We start from the raw sequence: 17,301 nt of genomic DNA on the forward strand, positions 1-17,301 counted from the left end.
CAGCCACTTCCTTTCTGCACTGCACCCTCCCATGCTGAGCAAGCCCACTGTACCCGCTCCCAGGAACAGGGATGACTGACAGATGGGGACGGAGGAGCTAAGTGGGGAGGGAGAAGACAAGGTGCAGTCCCCGGGGGAATCAGAACTCCAGGATCCCATACATAAACTAAAACAATGAGAAAGGGGCAAATGGGAGCCAAGGTCACCCCCATCACCCTCCACGACATGCGCACCACAGGCCCCCAGCCCCACCCTCCCATACCCACCTTAACCTCTCTCTTCCCTCACTCAGACATCAGACTCAATACTAGAAAGTTTCTCATAAACATGCCCATTGCTGGAGCCATTGAAAGCCCTGGGGTTTTTGTTGTTAGGCACACAGGGGTTGGACTGGTTCCCTATACAGACGTCTTTCTGGAAACGGCCTGGCACAGCCCCATGGAGGGCCGAGACCACCGGCTTGTTGGTGACAAGGGCACGGAAGTCTGGCCTGGCTTTTGGCGCCCCCGGCACCGTCGGCTGCCTGAAGAAGTAGGATTTGCTGCCATGGAGCAAGCACTGGTCGTCCCCAAAAGTGGGGATGAAAGGGTTTTGCGTGACCCGGTCAGGGTAGAGCGACTTGCTGAGCATGTAGCCGCCGCCGGGGTTGTTGTGGTGGTGGTGTCCGGCAGTGGGCACTGAGGACTTGCTGTTGGCGAAGGTGCTCTCACCGGCTGACATCTCAAACATGTGGGCGTAGGGACTCCCATCCAGGAAGCGGCCCTTGTCTTTCAGGCTGACGCTGCGCGGGGCCAAGGCGGCTTCTTCCTTCTGCAGGTCCACGAAGGTGTCGTAGGAGTGCTGCCGGCGCAGCTTGTTCCGGGTCTTCTTCTGGGCCTTGGAGTTGGTCGGGCTCTGCGGGTACTTGGTGGTGGGCGCATTTGACGTCACCGCCACAGGCGCGGCCGGCTGGTCCAGCTCCTGCAGGGAGTTGTCCTCGCTGATGTCGTACAGGTTGCCGGCCTTCTTGCAAGCCTCGCACCGGATGCACGCCTGCCGGCCCGAGTTCTGCCCCGGCACCGCCGGGGAGTAGTTGTGCAGCTTCGAGGGGCAGCTGCGGCAGAAGTTGCCCCCGGAGCGGTCCTCCCAATCCACGCTGGTCAGGTTCTTCTCCCAGGGCGCCGGGACCCCGCCGACCACGCCGTGCTTGTCGCCCGCCCCGTGCTTGAGGTGCGACCTGTTGGTGCAGGGCCCTCCGCCGCCGACTGAGTCGCGCTTGAAGTCGTCGCTCTGCTCCTTGTAGATGTCTGTCAGGTCCACGTGCTCCCAGTGCGGCGAGTTCTCCTTGGTGCGGAACTGGTCCAGGTAGAAGTCCCGCAGCCCCTCCTTGTCCCGGAAGTAGCGCTTGTGGTCGGGCGAGCGCGGCGGCCGGCGGCGGTAGGCCAGCTCGATCTCGTCGAACTCCCGCCGGGACTTGGCCGAGGCCGGCCGCTTCTTCAGGCTGTCCTTGTACTGCTGCTTCCGCCGCTTGGCGGCGTTGCCCTCGATGTTCCCGTAGGTGACGGTGTGCGTGGAGATGTCGGACACGTCGGAGCGGATCAGGTCATCGTGGCCGCTGTAGCGGTCGCTCTTGAAGGAGAACTTGCCGTACAGGTCGCTGAGCTGGCTGTGCTTGGAGGCGGGGAGGCTGATGTCCAGCGGCTTCTTGCTGATGGACCTGGGCTGGGTGGTGAAGGGCGGGTTGTCGCAGTCGTAGAGCCCGTCGATGGAGCTGGCGCTGCCGATGCTGTGGGGCCGGTGGTGGTGGTGGTAGTGGTCTTGGTACACGTTGCTGTCCTTCAGCTGCAGGTTACCAAAAGTCCTCTCCACCTCGCTGATGTAGTCGCTGAAGAGGTTCTCCTCGCAGGGCGGGTTGTTATAGGATTTGCAGTCAGAATGCGTGAAGCTGCGGCGGTGCTCGGAGATGTCATAGACGGATGACTCGCGGCGGATGAAGTCCAGGGCGCTCTGCGGGGAGCCGTTCACACCAGACAGGTTAGCCATGTTCTTGGCTGTGCGGAGCAGGCGCAGGATGTTGGAGTGCGTGTTGTTCATGGTGGCTGTCGGGGAATTCATCACGGACTGGCGTTCCTCGATGGCCACGCCATGGATGCAGCTGTAGATACCCTGAAGCAAGGAGAGGATGCATAGGACGATTAGGTATCCAGACAGGCTAGAGAAGGCCACGGAGGTCACTCCCCCCTTCACCACCACGGATTGCCTAACTGGATATGAAGTCAGGGAAAACATGACATAGTCTAATACACTCACAAAGTGATGTGGCTAGAAGCTTGCCTGATTTACCCCCTTGAGTTGAACAAGTTTCATATCATGGGCTGAGGTCAGTGGTCTTGGCCACACCATGTACCTTGAGCAAACAGAGTGGAATCACAATGACATTCTTGCCTCGACTCTACCATTGACTTGCATGGATTTTCCTTTCTATGCCTAGGTTTTCATCTGAAAAATGAGGCCATGATATCAACTGAGAGCAAAAAATATTGTCAGCCTCCTGGAAACCAAGAGCCATGCTCTCCAGATGTCAGGGCTACTTTTTCCTGGCTGGCCATCCTTGGCTGGCAGTAAAACACAGGGGAGATCAGTAGTGCACAATTGCCACTCTTTTCCAGCTCTGACAAATCCTGAGCAGCTTTTTGGATTTTCGTCACTGAATAACAGCTGGGTAGTTCTCTTCTTGAGCCAAGAATGAACCAAATTGACAGAGGGAATTAGGAAGCCCCGGGGTCAAAGAAGGATTTTTCTCCTGTTGGGTCATACACGGTGGGAGGGAAGAATTGGGACAGATATCGAGTACTAAATAGGAAGATATAATTCCCTTGTTGAATCCACTCATTCATTTTCTCTTTAGCTCTGGGTTTCATCCTTATATCTCACTCACTTAATTTTATCATACATTATTAATGTCTTAACAAATTAGTATTGATTGCGAGCCCCCTGTGTACAGCTCCTTGTACAAGGCCTTGAAGAACACTGTCCAGGAGAAGTTATGAGTTGGGTACAAGTCTAAAGTCAAGCCAACCTGTTAATATCTTGCTCCCTGCCTTGGAAGGTGGACACATTTGGAACTTTTCACCCTGGCAAGGGAATTATTTGAAGAAGAGGTTGTTTGAATTACATCCTTAAAAACAAAGGCAATTTGTTGAATTTGGAAAGCTGTCCCAGTGGACGGGGATGAGAGGAGAGAAGATTAGAAAGCAGAACTGCAGCCAAATGGGAAAGAAGGCAGGTTTCGCTGAGGTGAGTCTCCCTGGCCCAGAGGTCAGCAGCCAGGTGAAAGATCTTCAAGGTCAGGTTACTCTTACTTTTTTTCACAGGCTTCCTTTCTAACCCTTCTCATTAATGCCCAGAAGGAAATGCAAAGCATTTTTCTCCTACAGATTCATTGATTATGTTGAATGGCTATGAATGGGATTTCTATTATTGGCCACCAGTCTCCAGTGCTTCTGACATTACCCTATCTGGGGCTTAGGCAGGGCTGTGCCATCGAACGAAGTGGCTCACGCACCACAAATTCCATCCTCCTGCTCCCAGATTACTGGATGTCCTGAATCAATTCACAGCTGGAGAGGAAACTGTTCTCTATCATTAAAACACTACAGGAAAATGATGAAAAGACGGGACAATTTAGTAAGAAATCTATTTTCTTACATAACTCCATTAGAGCCAAAGTTGGTTACATCTGAAATCTAGACCTCTATTCTAAAAGGGCATTTGAGTTCACCTCTAATGAATGAGTCCTATAACTTTATTAACAAAATCAAAAGAAGTCTGCTTTTCAAAAAAATATTTTTACTCTTCTCTGTGACCCTCTGTTCATATTCAGAATTGTGTTCTGAATCCTTACTTTGGACTGAAAACACAGAAGATACCTAAATAAAGAATGACTTAAGAGTTATACTCTCGCTGTAATTAAGGAAGTTTCTAGAATGTAAGTTTCTTATGGGTCAGGATTCACTTCTGAAGGTTCTGTTAAGCCCTTTAACTCCCCTAACTCACACATGGCTAAAACATAGAGTGGAGAAGTGAACCTACCAATGGTATACCTTTATATATTAGAATAAGAGAGACGCATTACATTTCACTATATAAATAGAAATATGGTTTTTAAAAAAAGATTAAATGACTAATCCAACCTATATAGAATTAACTAATAATGATGAAAGGCATTTGGTAAAAGGTCAAATTTTTCATTTTGATAGATCTGCCAGTTCTTATTGAGAACCAGAAGTCCAAACCCCACCTAGAAAGCTGTTTCTTGAAGGAAAAACAGTACCATCCATCTTCTGAGCCACATAAAATTATATCACCCACCCCCTGGGGAAGTGTCCATGATGTGGCTTCCTGCTTTAGCAGCTCAAGTCTGGAGTGCATGCCCACCTGGGTCTCTCGGCCTTGCACGATGCTAGACTAAGCCGTCCTTCACAAGCTCCTGGTGCGTAAACCAAAATACTTACTCTGCTGATGGAGAAGACCATGCCAGGTTTGCCAGAACAGACACCCATGAAGCAATGCCGGAACTGCCAATAGAAAAGGTGCTCGCAGATGAAGGTGATGAGGCTGAGGGCCATGGCTGCCCCCAGCATGTAGAAGACTCCTGCCATGTTGTCAATGTCCAGCTGGCTGCTCATGACCTCATTCTTCTCGTTGTGGCAGATGCCAGTGAGCCAAAGAGCTTCCAGCTCCTCCATCTCCCCTGGACACAGGGCAGAAAGGAGAACAGGAGAGAGAAGAGAGGAGAGGAGGAAAGAGAAGGGGATGGGGTTTTGGGAAAGAGAAAGAAAAATATGAGAGAGAAAGAGAAGAGGGCACATAAAAAAGAAAATTTCATTAACACCATTAGATATTCATCAAGGTACTCAACAAGTACTCAGTGAAAACTTAATGTGAGTAATGCGGTGATACAAAGATATGTATCTACCCACTGTGAATCATATATAAATAATCAACGTGACAAGCTATATGCAGGTAACAAGATTTCAAATTCAGGAGAATAATTTTGTGCATGGGGTGGCCAGTGGGTTTTCACAAGGAGGAGGAAAGGGAACATGGTGAATGGGTGAGTTTGAATTTATATTGTACAAAAAGGCACTCCAGACAGCAGAAATAGCACAGTCAATGGCAGGAAGGTGGGTAAATGCAAGGCCTGTTTGAGAAAGGCATGCAGAAGGGTTCAAACAGAATAACAGTAGGCAAAGGAAGAAGAATAAAAAAGTTGATGCAAGATTGCTGAGGGCTGAGTATCAGACTAAGCACTTCAGATTTTACTTTGTAGACAGCGGGAAACAACTAGTCAAACAAGTGATTCAGAAAAATTGCTCTTAAAAAATGTGCAGAGCAGATCAGGTGGTGAGAGGAGAGAGATAGCAGAGAGATTGATTGATTCCTTAGGGACCTTCAGACTTAACTGATCTCTTGTTGTAGAGGAACATATAAATATAATATTAAGAGTAAAGGGGAGAAAGTTTGCATCAAATGAGACCGCCAGATTCAGACCTGTCTCCTTGTATTGCTGCTTTAGAAAGTTTTGATTAATTCAGTGCATGCCAGGTTATAATAACCTTCATTCACTTCACTGGATATTAGGAATGAGAACAGTAGAAATCTTAGACAAAAGGAAAATGAAAGAAATTGTATGCCCTAGAATAGATCTAATTCTAGACAAGCAAAATTTTGAAAAATCCCTAGAGAAAACTGCCTGTTCCAATAGTTTGGCTAAAAAATTAAATTTTGTTTGTATAACCTGACTAGAGCTTGGGCAACTTTTGCAAATCATCTCTATTGCTGCTCTTCCTCATAGATGGAGACTCCATTATTGCCTGGAAGTCATAGCGACATTAAAATTACAGATGCTCTTTTACCAAAACAGCTTGTTCACACTTCAGCTATAACCCTCTTCTCTTTCCATTGTTAAGCAAATCACTTTTTACTCATTTCTTTGATCAGACTCTGACTTTCTTCACTAGTGAAACAACCAACTCCACCTGGAGTCTGAAAATCCAGCTGTGCTCTTCTGCCTCTTATCTCATCCCTAACCGCAAAGATTCTGCAGATGTAATTTAGAGAACCGCTAGGCTGATGGCCCGTGGAGCCAAGCAGTCAGGCTGCTCATCCATAACTGGATTCGCTGCTGTGAGGCTAAGAAGAGGACAGGTGCAAAGAGGGGAGAGGGATGCAGACAATATGAGGATCATGAAATAGGAGATGAAATTTTCTCAGAGTCAGCTGGCTGCTCCGTCTGCTGCCAGAATGACCCTGGGGAATTATGAGTGTCTGCCTCTGGGGACCCTATCCTCTTCCAGCTGAAAGAGCCAGTTGGCAGAGCGGGAAGTGTGACATGGCCACAGGTGTATTTCTCCGGACACATAGAAAGCAGAGACCTTTCCAAAGTTCCATCCATGGCTTTGGCCTCATGTGAGATTATTTGGAACCTCTAATACCAGCCTCCCTCACTTTATCCCTGAAGGCTTGATCATACTTTGCAATCCAGAAACACACCTCCTTGACCAACTACTTGAATCCCCTTCTCCAAATTTCACCTGTTATAGCCTGAATTGTGTCCCCCACCCCACCAAATTCCTATGTTGAAGTCCTGAACCCCCGTACCTAGGAATGTGACTTTATTTGGAACTGCGATAACTGCAGGTGTAATTAGTTAAGATGAGGTCAACCTGGAGTAGATGGGCCCCTAATCCAATATAACTGGTGTTCTTAACAAAAGGGGGAAATCCTACAAAGGCATGCTGAGAGGAAGGATGCCATGTGCACACGAAGGTAAGGTGGGGCGATGAGTCTGCAAGCCAAGGAACACTGGCTTGATCTTAGACTTCAGGCTTCAGAACTGTGAGACAAATTTCTGTGGTTTAAGCCACTTGGTTTGTGGCACTTTGTTATGGCAGCCCTAGGACACCAAGACAGACCCCCCCATCTCAAAGGACACAGTGAAATGCTTTTCTGGAAATGCCAGGGCTAGAGGTATGGAAGAGAAGGGTCGACGTTTGGGACTGGCCATCAGACATCTCTTTCCCTTTCTGTAACTCACCATCCCCAAAGAGCTGCAGGATGGCAAGGTCCACCTGGCGCTTCCACCCGGAATCCTTTTGGATGGCAATGCCATAACCAGTGGAAGCGAAGACCTTCCCGCTGCCAATGGTCACCAGCTTGCAGCCTTCGTCTCTGCCAGCCATGTAGTTCAGCACTGCTGCGTCGTAGATGAAGGCATCCAGTTTTCTGTGCAAGAAGAAGCAAGCAAACAAACAAAACCTAGTGAAGGAATTTCAGTAAAAAACTACTTCTGGAGCCATTAATATGAAGCAGTGGGACATCAGCAAACTGTGGGGAGAATGGTTCAAAGTAAGGCTCCGGTTGGAACTCAGCCTGCATCTACAGCCTCAATCTTAGGCTGTTCCATATGTGATTTCAGGTTGAAAGGAGAAGTTCTTTCCCTCCTACTGGGAATGATGAGAATGGGAGTCAAGCCTGAAGCCAACAACTAAGCTGTCTGAAAAGGAGAAGGAGTAAAAAGGAATCAATAAAAATAATAACAGAAATAATGAAAAGTAACCATCACAATGGTAACAACAAATAGCATGAGTTAGATTTATATAACATTTTTCATTTCTCAGTTCATTACAGCCCAGAGTGGGGATAAGTGTAGGTGTATGTGTTTCAATAGATGTGCAATCCTATTTTTCGTGGTCAGAAAGGCTTCAATATTCTGTTTTGTGACACACAGAGAGCAATGAATAGAGGGGCTGGTGGCAGCATAGGCTTGTATGTTAAGAGCAAAAGTGTGAAAATTCTGAGAGGAGAATGCAGCCTATAGAATTCAGATCTCTGAAAACCCTGAACTTAGAGGAATCTCACTTTATATATTGTGCATTGCAAGGAAGGCATATGTGGGGAAGGGAGTAAGCCTAGGGGTAAGGGCAGGAAGGCATGGATCAATATTTGAAACCAACATTTAAACACTTCAAAGGTAAAGGTAGAAATTCAGATAAAGCCATATAGATAATAGAGAGGTCTGGGAGAAAGAAAAGCATGCATCATCCCCTTCACTTTCACAAGTTAAGTTAGCTTTATCCCTCCTTAAGATCTTAAGAAATAAGCCCTTTCTGGCATGCTAAGACACAGAACATTTTTCAAAAGGCCCATAAGTACCCTATAGAAAAGTGGCACCCCAGAAAACCAAAGCTCAGATATGACTGAGAACTACGGTTGTCCCAGGGCCAGGCTCTCCAAAGTGGTCTTACCACTAGCTCAAAGCCCACCTTCTGCAATCTGCTGTGACTTCATGATGATATGATGGAGTCTAACAGTACTCAGGGAAACACGTACCTGGGTGGCTCTTTTAGAACTGGAGCCACTAGGAAGCCCAATGCTGCTAGTTATCATACAACTCAGGAAATCACCTGCAAGACCCCTTGGCCCCCACATCCCACATCTGTAATGCCCAATTGGCTTATTCCCCAGCTGTAGTTTCTGGAGGCTAAATGAATAAATGGACCAATGTGGCTGGGATTACACAAGCCACATACATGCAGTTGGTGAGCTCCTTTTAATAGACAAATACTACCTATACATACCAGTATATAACTGGGTCAAAGAATGCCTATAAAAGCTGGAACTGGAGATTAGTCAATCCATTCTCACTGTTTATTATCTAAGAACTTTGACTCATCTTTTATTTCTCCCTTGTCCTTAAGACACTGAAATCATCATTTTCACCTTGTAGTCAATGGGCCTTTAGATCATGCGTAACGCATGAACCTTAGCCTTGACTCTTATCTTCTGCTTTTTTAAATCTATTTAATCCTTGTTTAATGGTTACATTAATGCAAGTAGAATATGATTTATAAAGAAAAAACAAATAGAAGTAAATAATAGCATAGGAACCCTTGTACACTGTCCTGAATTATACTGTTAAATTTAACTTAGAAATCCATGCAGAGCCAGAGTAGTGTCCATTGCTTTAACTTTGTATGGCACACAAGCGTGGCACATCTGATTCAAGGTACATTTAATAAATGTGAGAAACATATCCAAGACTCTGAGTTTGGAGGCAGTTCTTACCCTGTTTTCAGGGAGAGCAATGCGTCATCTACACCCCTCTGGTTGAACTTTCCCATGTAGGCGTGCATTTCTGCATAGTTATTGCGAATATTCCTCTCTGTGCTGCCATTGGGTACAGTCCCAAAGCGGAAAGGGGGTGAGAAGTCATTAGGTCTCTGGAACTGGAGAGAGAGAAGGAGAGAGAGAAAGAGAGAAAATGCTTCAGAATGTGAAGAGATATTAAGTTAGCATTAGTGGATTTATAATAGAAGGGGCCTGACTATAGTTCACCAAATACATTAGCCCTTACTGAGGAGCAGCAATTGCTTTTTGAAAGTGGATTCCGTTCAACTCAGTTTAATATGTCTTGTTGAGAGCTTTCTGTTTACCCAACTCTTTCATCTCTAACCTATTTGTGTTCTATTTATGCAAACTGCACAATACCAGTGATGATGTGAGTGCCCTGTTTGCTTAATTGCAGTGGACTAGTCACCTTTATTTCTGGAAATTTTGGAAAATCTTCCTCCAGGCTTCTTAATTTAGGGGCTTAAATACATTGTCATTATGCTGTTTAGGCCATAGTACCTTAGTGAGGTGAGCTACATTGCATTCCTAAAAATAAACTGTTGGGTATCAAATATGTTTTGCTAAGAGAGATTCTCTTGTCCTTCCTTGATGTATCAAAACCCCACATTTATCCTACATGAGATGTGAGCTAAGCTGTAAAATCAAATACAGCTTTAATTATGTTCCTTCCCTTGCTCAAGAATTGAGAGCGCCTGTCATAATAAAGTGAAATTTCTTGGATTTTCATTCCTATGACATCAGCTTTATTTCTCTCTATTGCCCTGTAAGGAGTAAGTCTGTATGTTGCTTGCTGAACAAATAATTTGTTCCTTTATATCTTCATGGCCTCATATAGCCTGTCCTCTCAGCATGAACTCACCTTTCTCTCTAGGCCAATTCATGTCCCTCATCTCACCATGTAACTCAAAGCAATTTCTTCTGGGCACCTTCTGTGAGTTTTTCTTCCACCATCTGCAACCAGTACTTGGTGTTCTTGGTTTAAGATCATTGTAATTCATACTAAAAATTCAATTAAGTGAGCTGCCTATGTTCTGAGCTGGTCTCTGTTATAGTCATTAAGAGTTTAAGGCCTAGATTTAGACAGATAGGGATGAAGACTAGCTTTGCCATTTGCTACTGTGTGAACTTGGGCAAATAACATGAACTCTCTGAGCATCATTTCCTCATGGGTAAGAAGGAGACAATAATGTCTATTTCTAAAGATTGTTGTGTAGATGAAATGATACAATGTATAAGAAGTGCTTGCCATAGCACTTGCATGCATTAAGGGCTCAATAAAGATTCCTTACATTATTTTAAATTCATGCCTATATTCTGCATTCCCTAATAAATGTCACCCTCTCCAAGTTTCTCATTCTATTAGTACAACAACAACCACTGTGACCAGAGTAGCTTGGCATGGGAAAGAAAATGTAGATATTTAAAGTCCTCTCGGCTTCCACGTGACATGGTTTACTTTAGAGATACATTAAAAAATCTAACCTGCCAACTCAGGAGTACTCTGAGCCTTTGGGGTTGCCTGGGCTTAGAGCCTCTCTCCTTTCTCCCTCCATTGACCTGAGAAGCTCAAGAGCTTTCCAGAATATGGAGAATTCATGGGCCACCAGGTGTCACAGCATCAGGAACCACAAATGCTGTCCTCACTCTTCAGAGTTGGCCACAGATAAAAGCAGAATCACACAGTGGTGTCAGGCAATCTGATGCCTCTCTAACCCAAGAACTGCCCAGTTTGACTTACCAGTGCTGTCTGCCATTAAGAGATTTTAAATATTTTTGAAGAAGTTGTGAGTTTTAATAAGTGAATAAAGACACTACAAAAGAGTTAAAGAATTTGAGAGCTGGGTGAGCCACGTAAGCTTAACTAGTCCACACCTTTCATTTCACAAATGAAGACAGAGCCCAAAGAGGACAAAGAATTTGCTTAATGTCACACAGTGGCAGTGATGGCTAACATTATCAGGAATCAACTGGCTTAATTAATAGTACTCTTCACTGTCCCCAGCAGATAGCAAGCTTAGGGTAACGTGGATATGCTTTATTGGAAGAGACAGAATGCTTTGCATATCGCTGTTACCTGCAGCACTTCAGATGTTTGAAAAAACATCTGAATCCTCCAAACCAAAATAAAGTAGATAGACACTGTGGCAGCCAGCAATATAGCCAGATAACTCCCCTTCATCAGTAATTCTCTACTTTGCTAGGACAATGACACCTGATACTCACAATGACTGAGATACTCTTGGCCTGAAGTATTTTCTGAAACATCAATACAAGTTGAACCCATGTTCAGTACAATTCTGATATAAATTATTTTATTCTAGGTTTTCTTGAAAAACTGGCAATCCATGTAAGGAATCTCCAACAATTTTTGATGAACTAAATGTAATCGGATGCCCAAAGGGCCTCATTCCTGATGAAGCTAGATTATAGAAAGCTTCCATACTACTCTTGACTAACTTTGAATTTTAAGGTAGATTTCTCGAAGCTGTTTTACAACTACATCCTTGAATAAACAGAAACTAAAGAAATGATAAAGAACCTGTAACATAAATAACTTTGAAAGAAAAGAACTACACTGAAGGACTTATACTGCCTGACTTGAAGACTTATAATAAAGCTTTAGTCGTCATGACAGTGTGACCCTAGAGAGAGAGGAAAGAGATCACCGGACAGGATGGGCTGCCCACCAATAGGCCAACACATACATGTACAAAGACAATTCACTGGAGATAGAATCAGCTTCAAGAAATGGTGTTGGAACAGTTAGATATGCAAAAAAAAGGACTTCATTCCATACCTCACAAGATACACAGAAATTAACAAGAAGTGGATCAAATACCTAAATATAAATCTGAAAATTATAACATTTCTAGGAGAAAATAAAGGACAAAGTCTTTGTAACCTTGAGTCAGACAAAGATTTCTTAGGTATGGCACCAAAAACACAATCCACAAAAAAAAATCCCCCAAAAAGATAAATTGGATTCCATCAAAATTAAGGACTCTTTGAAAGACAGTTAAGATCATGAAAAAATAAGCCAATGGCAGGGAGAAAATATTTGAAAATAAAGTTATTAAAAACTAAAGGAATTAGATAATAACATAGCAAGACTTTTAAATGGTTAAAGCATCCCCCATACGAAAACAATCAGAGAAACCAGCCAGCCTGGGAAGAACGGGAAGGCATAGTTCTACGGGGAGCATAGTTCTCCTGGTCTTGGAGGCAGACAATTTAGATTTGAATTCTGGCTCTTTATTTGATCAGCTCTGTGAACATGGACAAGTGACTTAAATCCCCAGAGCCCCATTTTTCTGCAGGTAATATTTTTAATTAATAGTAAGATAATATAGGAAACCATTTTTAACACAATATCTGACACATGGTGGAGTCTCAAAATTATTAACAGCATCTACAAGGATGAAGTTGCACTATCTAAAATTGCCCTGTGTCAGACAATGTTCCCTGTTCTCTAAGTCGTTCCTTAAATGAGGCCAGTCTGGGGGGCCAAGAGGGTGAGTGCATTGCCCAGAATTAGCCAATGCAGAAGCAGAAGTAAGCTTGCTTTTTTCTTTGGAATTCTTGTTCCAGCTAGGGGAGGCTTAAATAAAATATTGATTTAAAAAAAAGAAAACTGTCATTGGAACTTGGAATTCACTGTCATTGAGAACTGTATGTTTAGCAAGACCCATGGGGAAGAAAGAAAAAGTAATTTTCTAAATGCCTTGATGCTTCTAATAATGCTCTGTAATAAAACTTACCCCAAGTTGTGAGGCGTTATTTGGCACTTGATTAACCTGACTTCTGGAGTTTGGGGAAGCAGTAAACTCTGTCAGAATCAGAGTTCTTAAAATCCATAGAACAGAGAAGACCCCAAAAATACTTTTTAAAATTCAAAAAATCAATACACCAAAGAGACCAGCATAAGATTAAAAGGTTCAGCCTGATGTTAAATTAGGGAATTTTGTATGGTAATCCTTACTATCTTTGGCTATCATGGAGCTTCCTTGAACTTGGAATCTTTTTCTGGAGTTACCCAAATTGGGGTTGTAAAGACATGTATTTAGATAGAGAAATAAAACACAGAAGGGAAGAAACTTTAGGAACCAGTCCCATTTCACAGATGAGGAAACTGAAGAGAACAAGTCAGCTGTTCAAGGCCGCATGGTGAAGCAGGAGGCCAGGCTGAAGCTCTACACCTCTGTGTTGAGCCTTCCCACTGCTGGCTCAAATGCTGGAGTTGCTTATGCAGGAGATGAAGCCACACGCTGTAGGTGGGGCCACCTGGTGAGGGGATCCTTCCCTTTCTGGCATATCATATGCCAACTCCCACTCCCCTTCTGCATTCAACACATGACGTCCAGCAATTACTGTAGGCACGCACTTGCACAAGGGCAAAAACAGACCAGAATGTTAAGAGAACTATAATCTCATTTGATCCTCCTGGATAGCTGCAGAGAATCAGAATTCAGCCCTCTGAGCTGTTCAGATTGTCAACTCAGCCCTCATGTTAATGACCTCAAAGAGAATTAGTCTTGACAGTCATGCAAGGTAAAAGGTGCTGGAAGGCTGGGAGTAAAGTCCCCTGGACCCAAATATGACCAGACCAGTGGGCCCTGGGGCCATTATGGCTGCCAGCTCTCCAGCAGAGAGAGCCCCTCACACAGACTGTTAGAGAGAGAAAGGGAAAGGGGATGAAGTCAGGGAAGTGGGGCATCTGGTCCATTTCATTTTTAATTGCTTTTCCTGTGTATAAGCATTATTAATTTATTCATAGCAGCCACTCATATTCAACACCTAGGTATGTGCCTGGAATAAGCCACATGATCTTCTTTTAACTATAATAATTAAAATGCATCCATTCATTTAGCAAATATTTACCCAGCACCTATTAGCATAGAGGACTATATCAGGAACTGAGGATACAAAGATCAGAACATCAGACTCTCTTTTCAAGAAGTTTACATACTAGAGTCAGAGATGTAGACATTCATTCAATTCTCCATTCATTTACTTTTTTTTTCATTCAGTGTTCATTTATTCTTTCATTCATATAGATATTTAGCAAGTATTTATCAGCATCTTTCATGTGTAGACACTATTCTGGAAGCTGGGAATACAGTATTACAGAAGAATAAGAGCCTGCCTTCAAGTTCACATTGTAAAGATGGGAAGCAGATAATAAGCATTTTTTTTAGATGCAGTGGTTTAATATACGGTCATAAATTCTTTGCCATTCTTTGCATCAAGAGGTGAGCTCTGTGTTCCCTTTCCTTGATGACTTGCTTGACCGACAGACTGTGCAGAAGTAACATTCGGGGTCCTCTGAGTCTAGGTCATAAGAAGCTTTGCAGTTTCCACCAAGATGTCTTGGAACCTTCCTCTGAGGGAAGCAGTCCATTTTGTAAGAAGTCCTACAATCCTGAGGCCACCATGCTGGAAATATCACCTGTAGCTGCTCCTGCAGTACCAGCTGAGCCCAGCCTTCCAACCGTTCGAGCCAGTGCACCACATGTTAGAATAAAGCCATCTTGGACCCTTCAGCCTGGCTGCCAGCAGAATACCAAGTACCTCAGTTAAAGCCACATGAAGCAGAAGAATCACCTGTCCAAACCTGTCCAAACATCTGAGCCACAACATAGTGAGACACAATGGAATGGTTCTTGATTTAAGTCACTAAGTGTTGGGGTAGTTTGCTGGGCAGCAATGGATACCTGGAAAGTGGGTGATTTCAAATAGTGAAGATGAAGTGCTAAGAAGAAATTGGAACAGCTATTATATAGGATAAAGAGTTACTGGTAGAAGAATGCATTTAATCAGCTGTTCTGGAAAGGTTTTTCTCTAAGGTGACATCTGAGTGGGGACTGGAAGGAAATAGGCTCGCAAAGATCAGGGGAAAGTGTACTGGGGCCAGGGAACAGCTGGCTGGGTGTTGTGGAGCAGTGTGCCCACAGGGCAGGGGAGCAGAGAAAGGGCACCATCCTGAACAGCGAGTATTACAAAGGCTGTACTCGGAGGTGGGGTAGCAGATTTGGGGGACTAAGATTTGAAGGAAGAGTTTTCCAGTTGGACTAGAGGAGCAAAGGGTTTCTAGATAGAGACAACAGTCTGGGCAAAGACAGAGGACAGTGAGAGAGCCGGGCCTGCCCAGTGACAATGGGCAGAGTGTCACTGCCAGAGCCTAACAGATATGGCCATGGTAACTGGGCACTGACACAGTGAAGAGGGAGGCAGGGCGTGGATCACAAAGGGAATTAAATTCTCTGCAAAGTTGATTGGAGTTCATGCTTCAATATCCAAGGGTTAAGAAACAGCAGAGACTCCAGGGGCAAACAGCCTAAGTTCAAATCCCAGCTCTGCCACTTGATAGCTGTGTGACCTAAAACAACTCACTTAACCACTCTGTACAGTTTCCACACTTGTACAATGGGGGTCATAACTGTACCTACCTCATAAGGCTTGTAGCATTCAGGTAGTTAATCTGGGCAGAGTATTAGCACAGTCCATGGTATGTGATAAGTATACTCTATTAGTTATTATCATTATCATTACTACCGCTATCATATTATCATCCTATCAGAAGCAACTGAAGAATTCTGGCAGCATAAAGACTAGGTTTTTGTGTGAGAAAAGAGCTCAGAGATGTCAGCATGAGAAACAGGTTAGAAGGAATCTGACAGGAGCTGAGGAGGACTGGAGGATGTCTGGGCACCAGGGCAGATAAGGAGGAACAGAAGCATCACCCGATTCTGCCCTCGCATTCCAAGAATATGAAAGATGGCATGTGCACGAGAAGGTAAAATACAAGACCACAGAGCTGCATACCGGTGCCACCACAACTGCAGAAGAGAAGGGCTGCTTGCCGCCTGGCTTTCCCTGAAGGCTTCTTGCAGGGGGCTGGGCTTATGCTGGAGGGAGAATGGGTTGCATTTGGAAAGTGGAGATGGGGAGTCAACGTCAGTTCACACCAGAACCCCTCGGCCCTAAGACTCCTCTGCCAACACTGCTTAGTTTCCATGGCAGGTGAGGAAACAGGGATTTGCAAACTCTTTGAGGCCATGATGCCAGGAAAGAGCAGGCACCGAAAACAAAACAAAAACTCTCCTAATGTTGCTGGTGTCCAGGCTTTTGTGCTGAGCCCAGACAAAAGCCCAGGGAGGTTAATTAGAGTTGGATCTTGTGAATGACAGCATGCAAATGAAGGCAGCACTACCAAAATGAGGGGGACCCTGAGGAGATGCCCCCAAGGGTCCTCGGCTCCTCTCGTTCAGCTGAGGCTGCTCAGCTATGTGGATCAGGACAAACCCGCTCTGGGCCCTGCAGAGATGCACACTCCGGTCCCGCTTGTGGGGTCCATCCGCAGGACACATGAAATCTGGGGGCTTCTGTCTTCACAGCTTGGCAATCCTGCACATGAATATTCATTCCAGTACTCCTGCTTTTATATTTGAATCACAAAAAGAATCAGTGCCCAAATGCCACTCAGCTCTTCGAGGCCCCCAAGAGAAAAAGTGGGAAGGCTTAGGATATAAGGCGGCTCCTGGCTTGTGCTACTAATTACGAGGAGGTGGCTGAAGGGACCACTTTTTTACCTACCCAGCCCCAATCCATTAGCATTATTACTACCAGCAATACCTTCTGTTTCCATTGCTCTTCTTTATTATCGATTTTTGTTATGTGCAGTGCTATGAATTGTGTTACTCTGTTTTTTCATTCACGTAAAGTGTAGAATACAAGTAACAAAATTTACCACTTTAAATATTTTTAAGTTTACAGTTCTGTGGCATTAAGTACATTCACATTGTTATGCAATGGTCACCACCACCCTCCTCCAGGACTTTCTCATCTTGGCCAACAGCAACTATGCACCTAGTAAGCACTAAATCCCCATTAGTTCTATGAATCTTAGCCATGTAGAGAGTCTTGTATCCACTGGCAAATCAGGACACAGAACAATCCTATCAACCCCCAACTCCTTTACAGTCACCCCTCCGCACCTTTAACCTTTGGCGAACACCCATCTGTTCTCTCATCCCCATAGTTTTGTTTTCTCTAGAATGTCACATACGGGCATGCGTGGCTTTATTGCACTTTGTAGATACTGCATTTTCTACAACGGAAGGTTTGCGG

The 17,301-nt window shown here is 44.6% G+C and overlaps 1 protein-coding gene across 1 annotated transcript in view; it reads right to left on the reverse strand.

The window, feature by feature from the left end:
* Positions 1-282: 282 nt before the first annotated feature.
* GRIN2B (glutamate ionotropic receptor NMDA type subunit 2B) overlaps positions 283-17,301 on the reverse strand; it is a 380,223-nt gene continuing 363,204 nt past the window's right edge. The window contains exons 10-13 of the mRNA XM_036909334.2: positions 9,109-9,269; positions 7,079-7,266; positions 4,494-4,732; positions 283-2,145 (exon numbers count right to left, since the gene is read on the reverse strand). Of these exons, the coding sequence (XP_036765229.2) occupies positions 289-2,145; positions 4,494-4,732; positions 7,079-7,266; positions 9,109-9,269 (2,445 nt within the window). The 3' untranslated portion in view covers positions 283-288. The remainder of the gene's footprint in view (positions 2,146-4,493; positions 4,733-7,078; positions 7,267-9,108; positions 9,270-17,301) is intronic.

This window comes from Manis pentadactyla, chromosome 14, assembly GCF_030020395.1.
Source record: "Manis pentadactyla isolate mManPen7 chromosome 14, mManPen7.hap1, whole genome shotgun sequence".
Classification (NCBI taxonomy): domain Eukaryota; kingdom Metazoa; phylum Chordata; class Mammalia; order Pholidota; family Manidae; genus Manis; species Manis pentadactyla.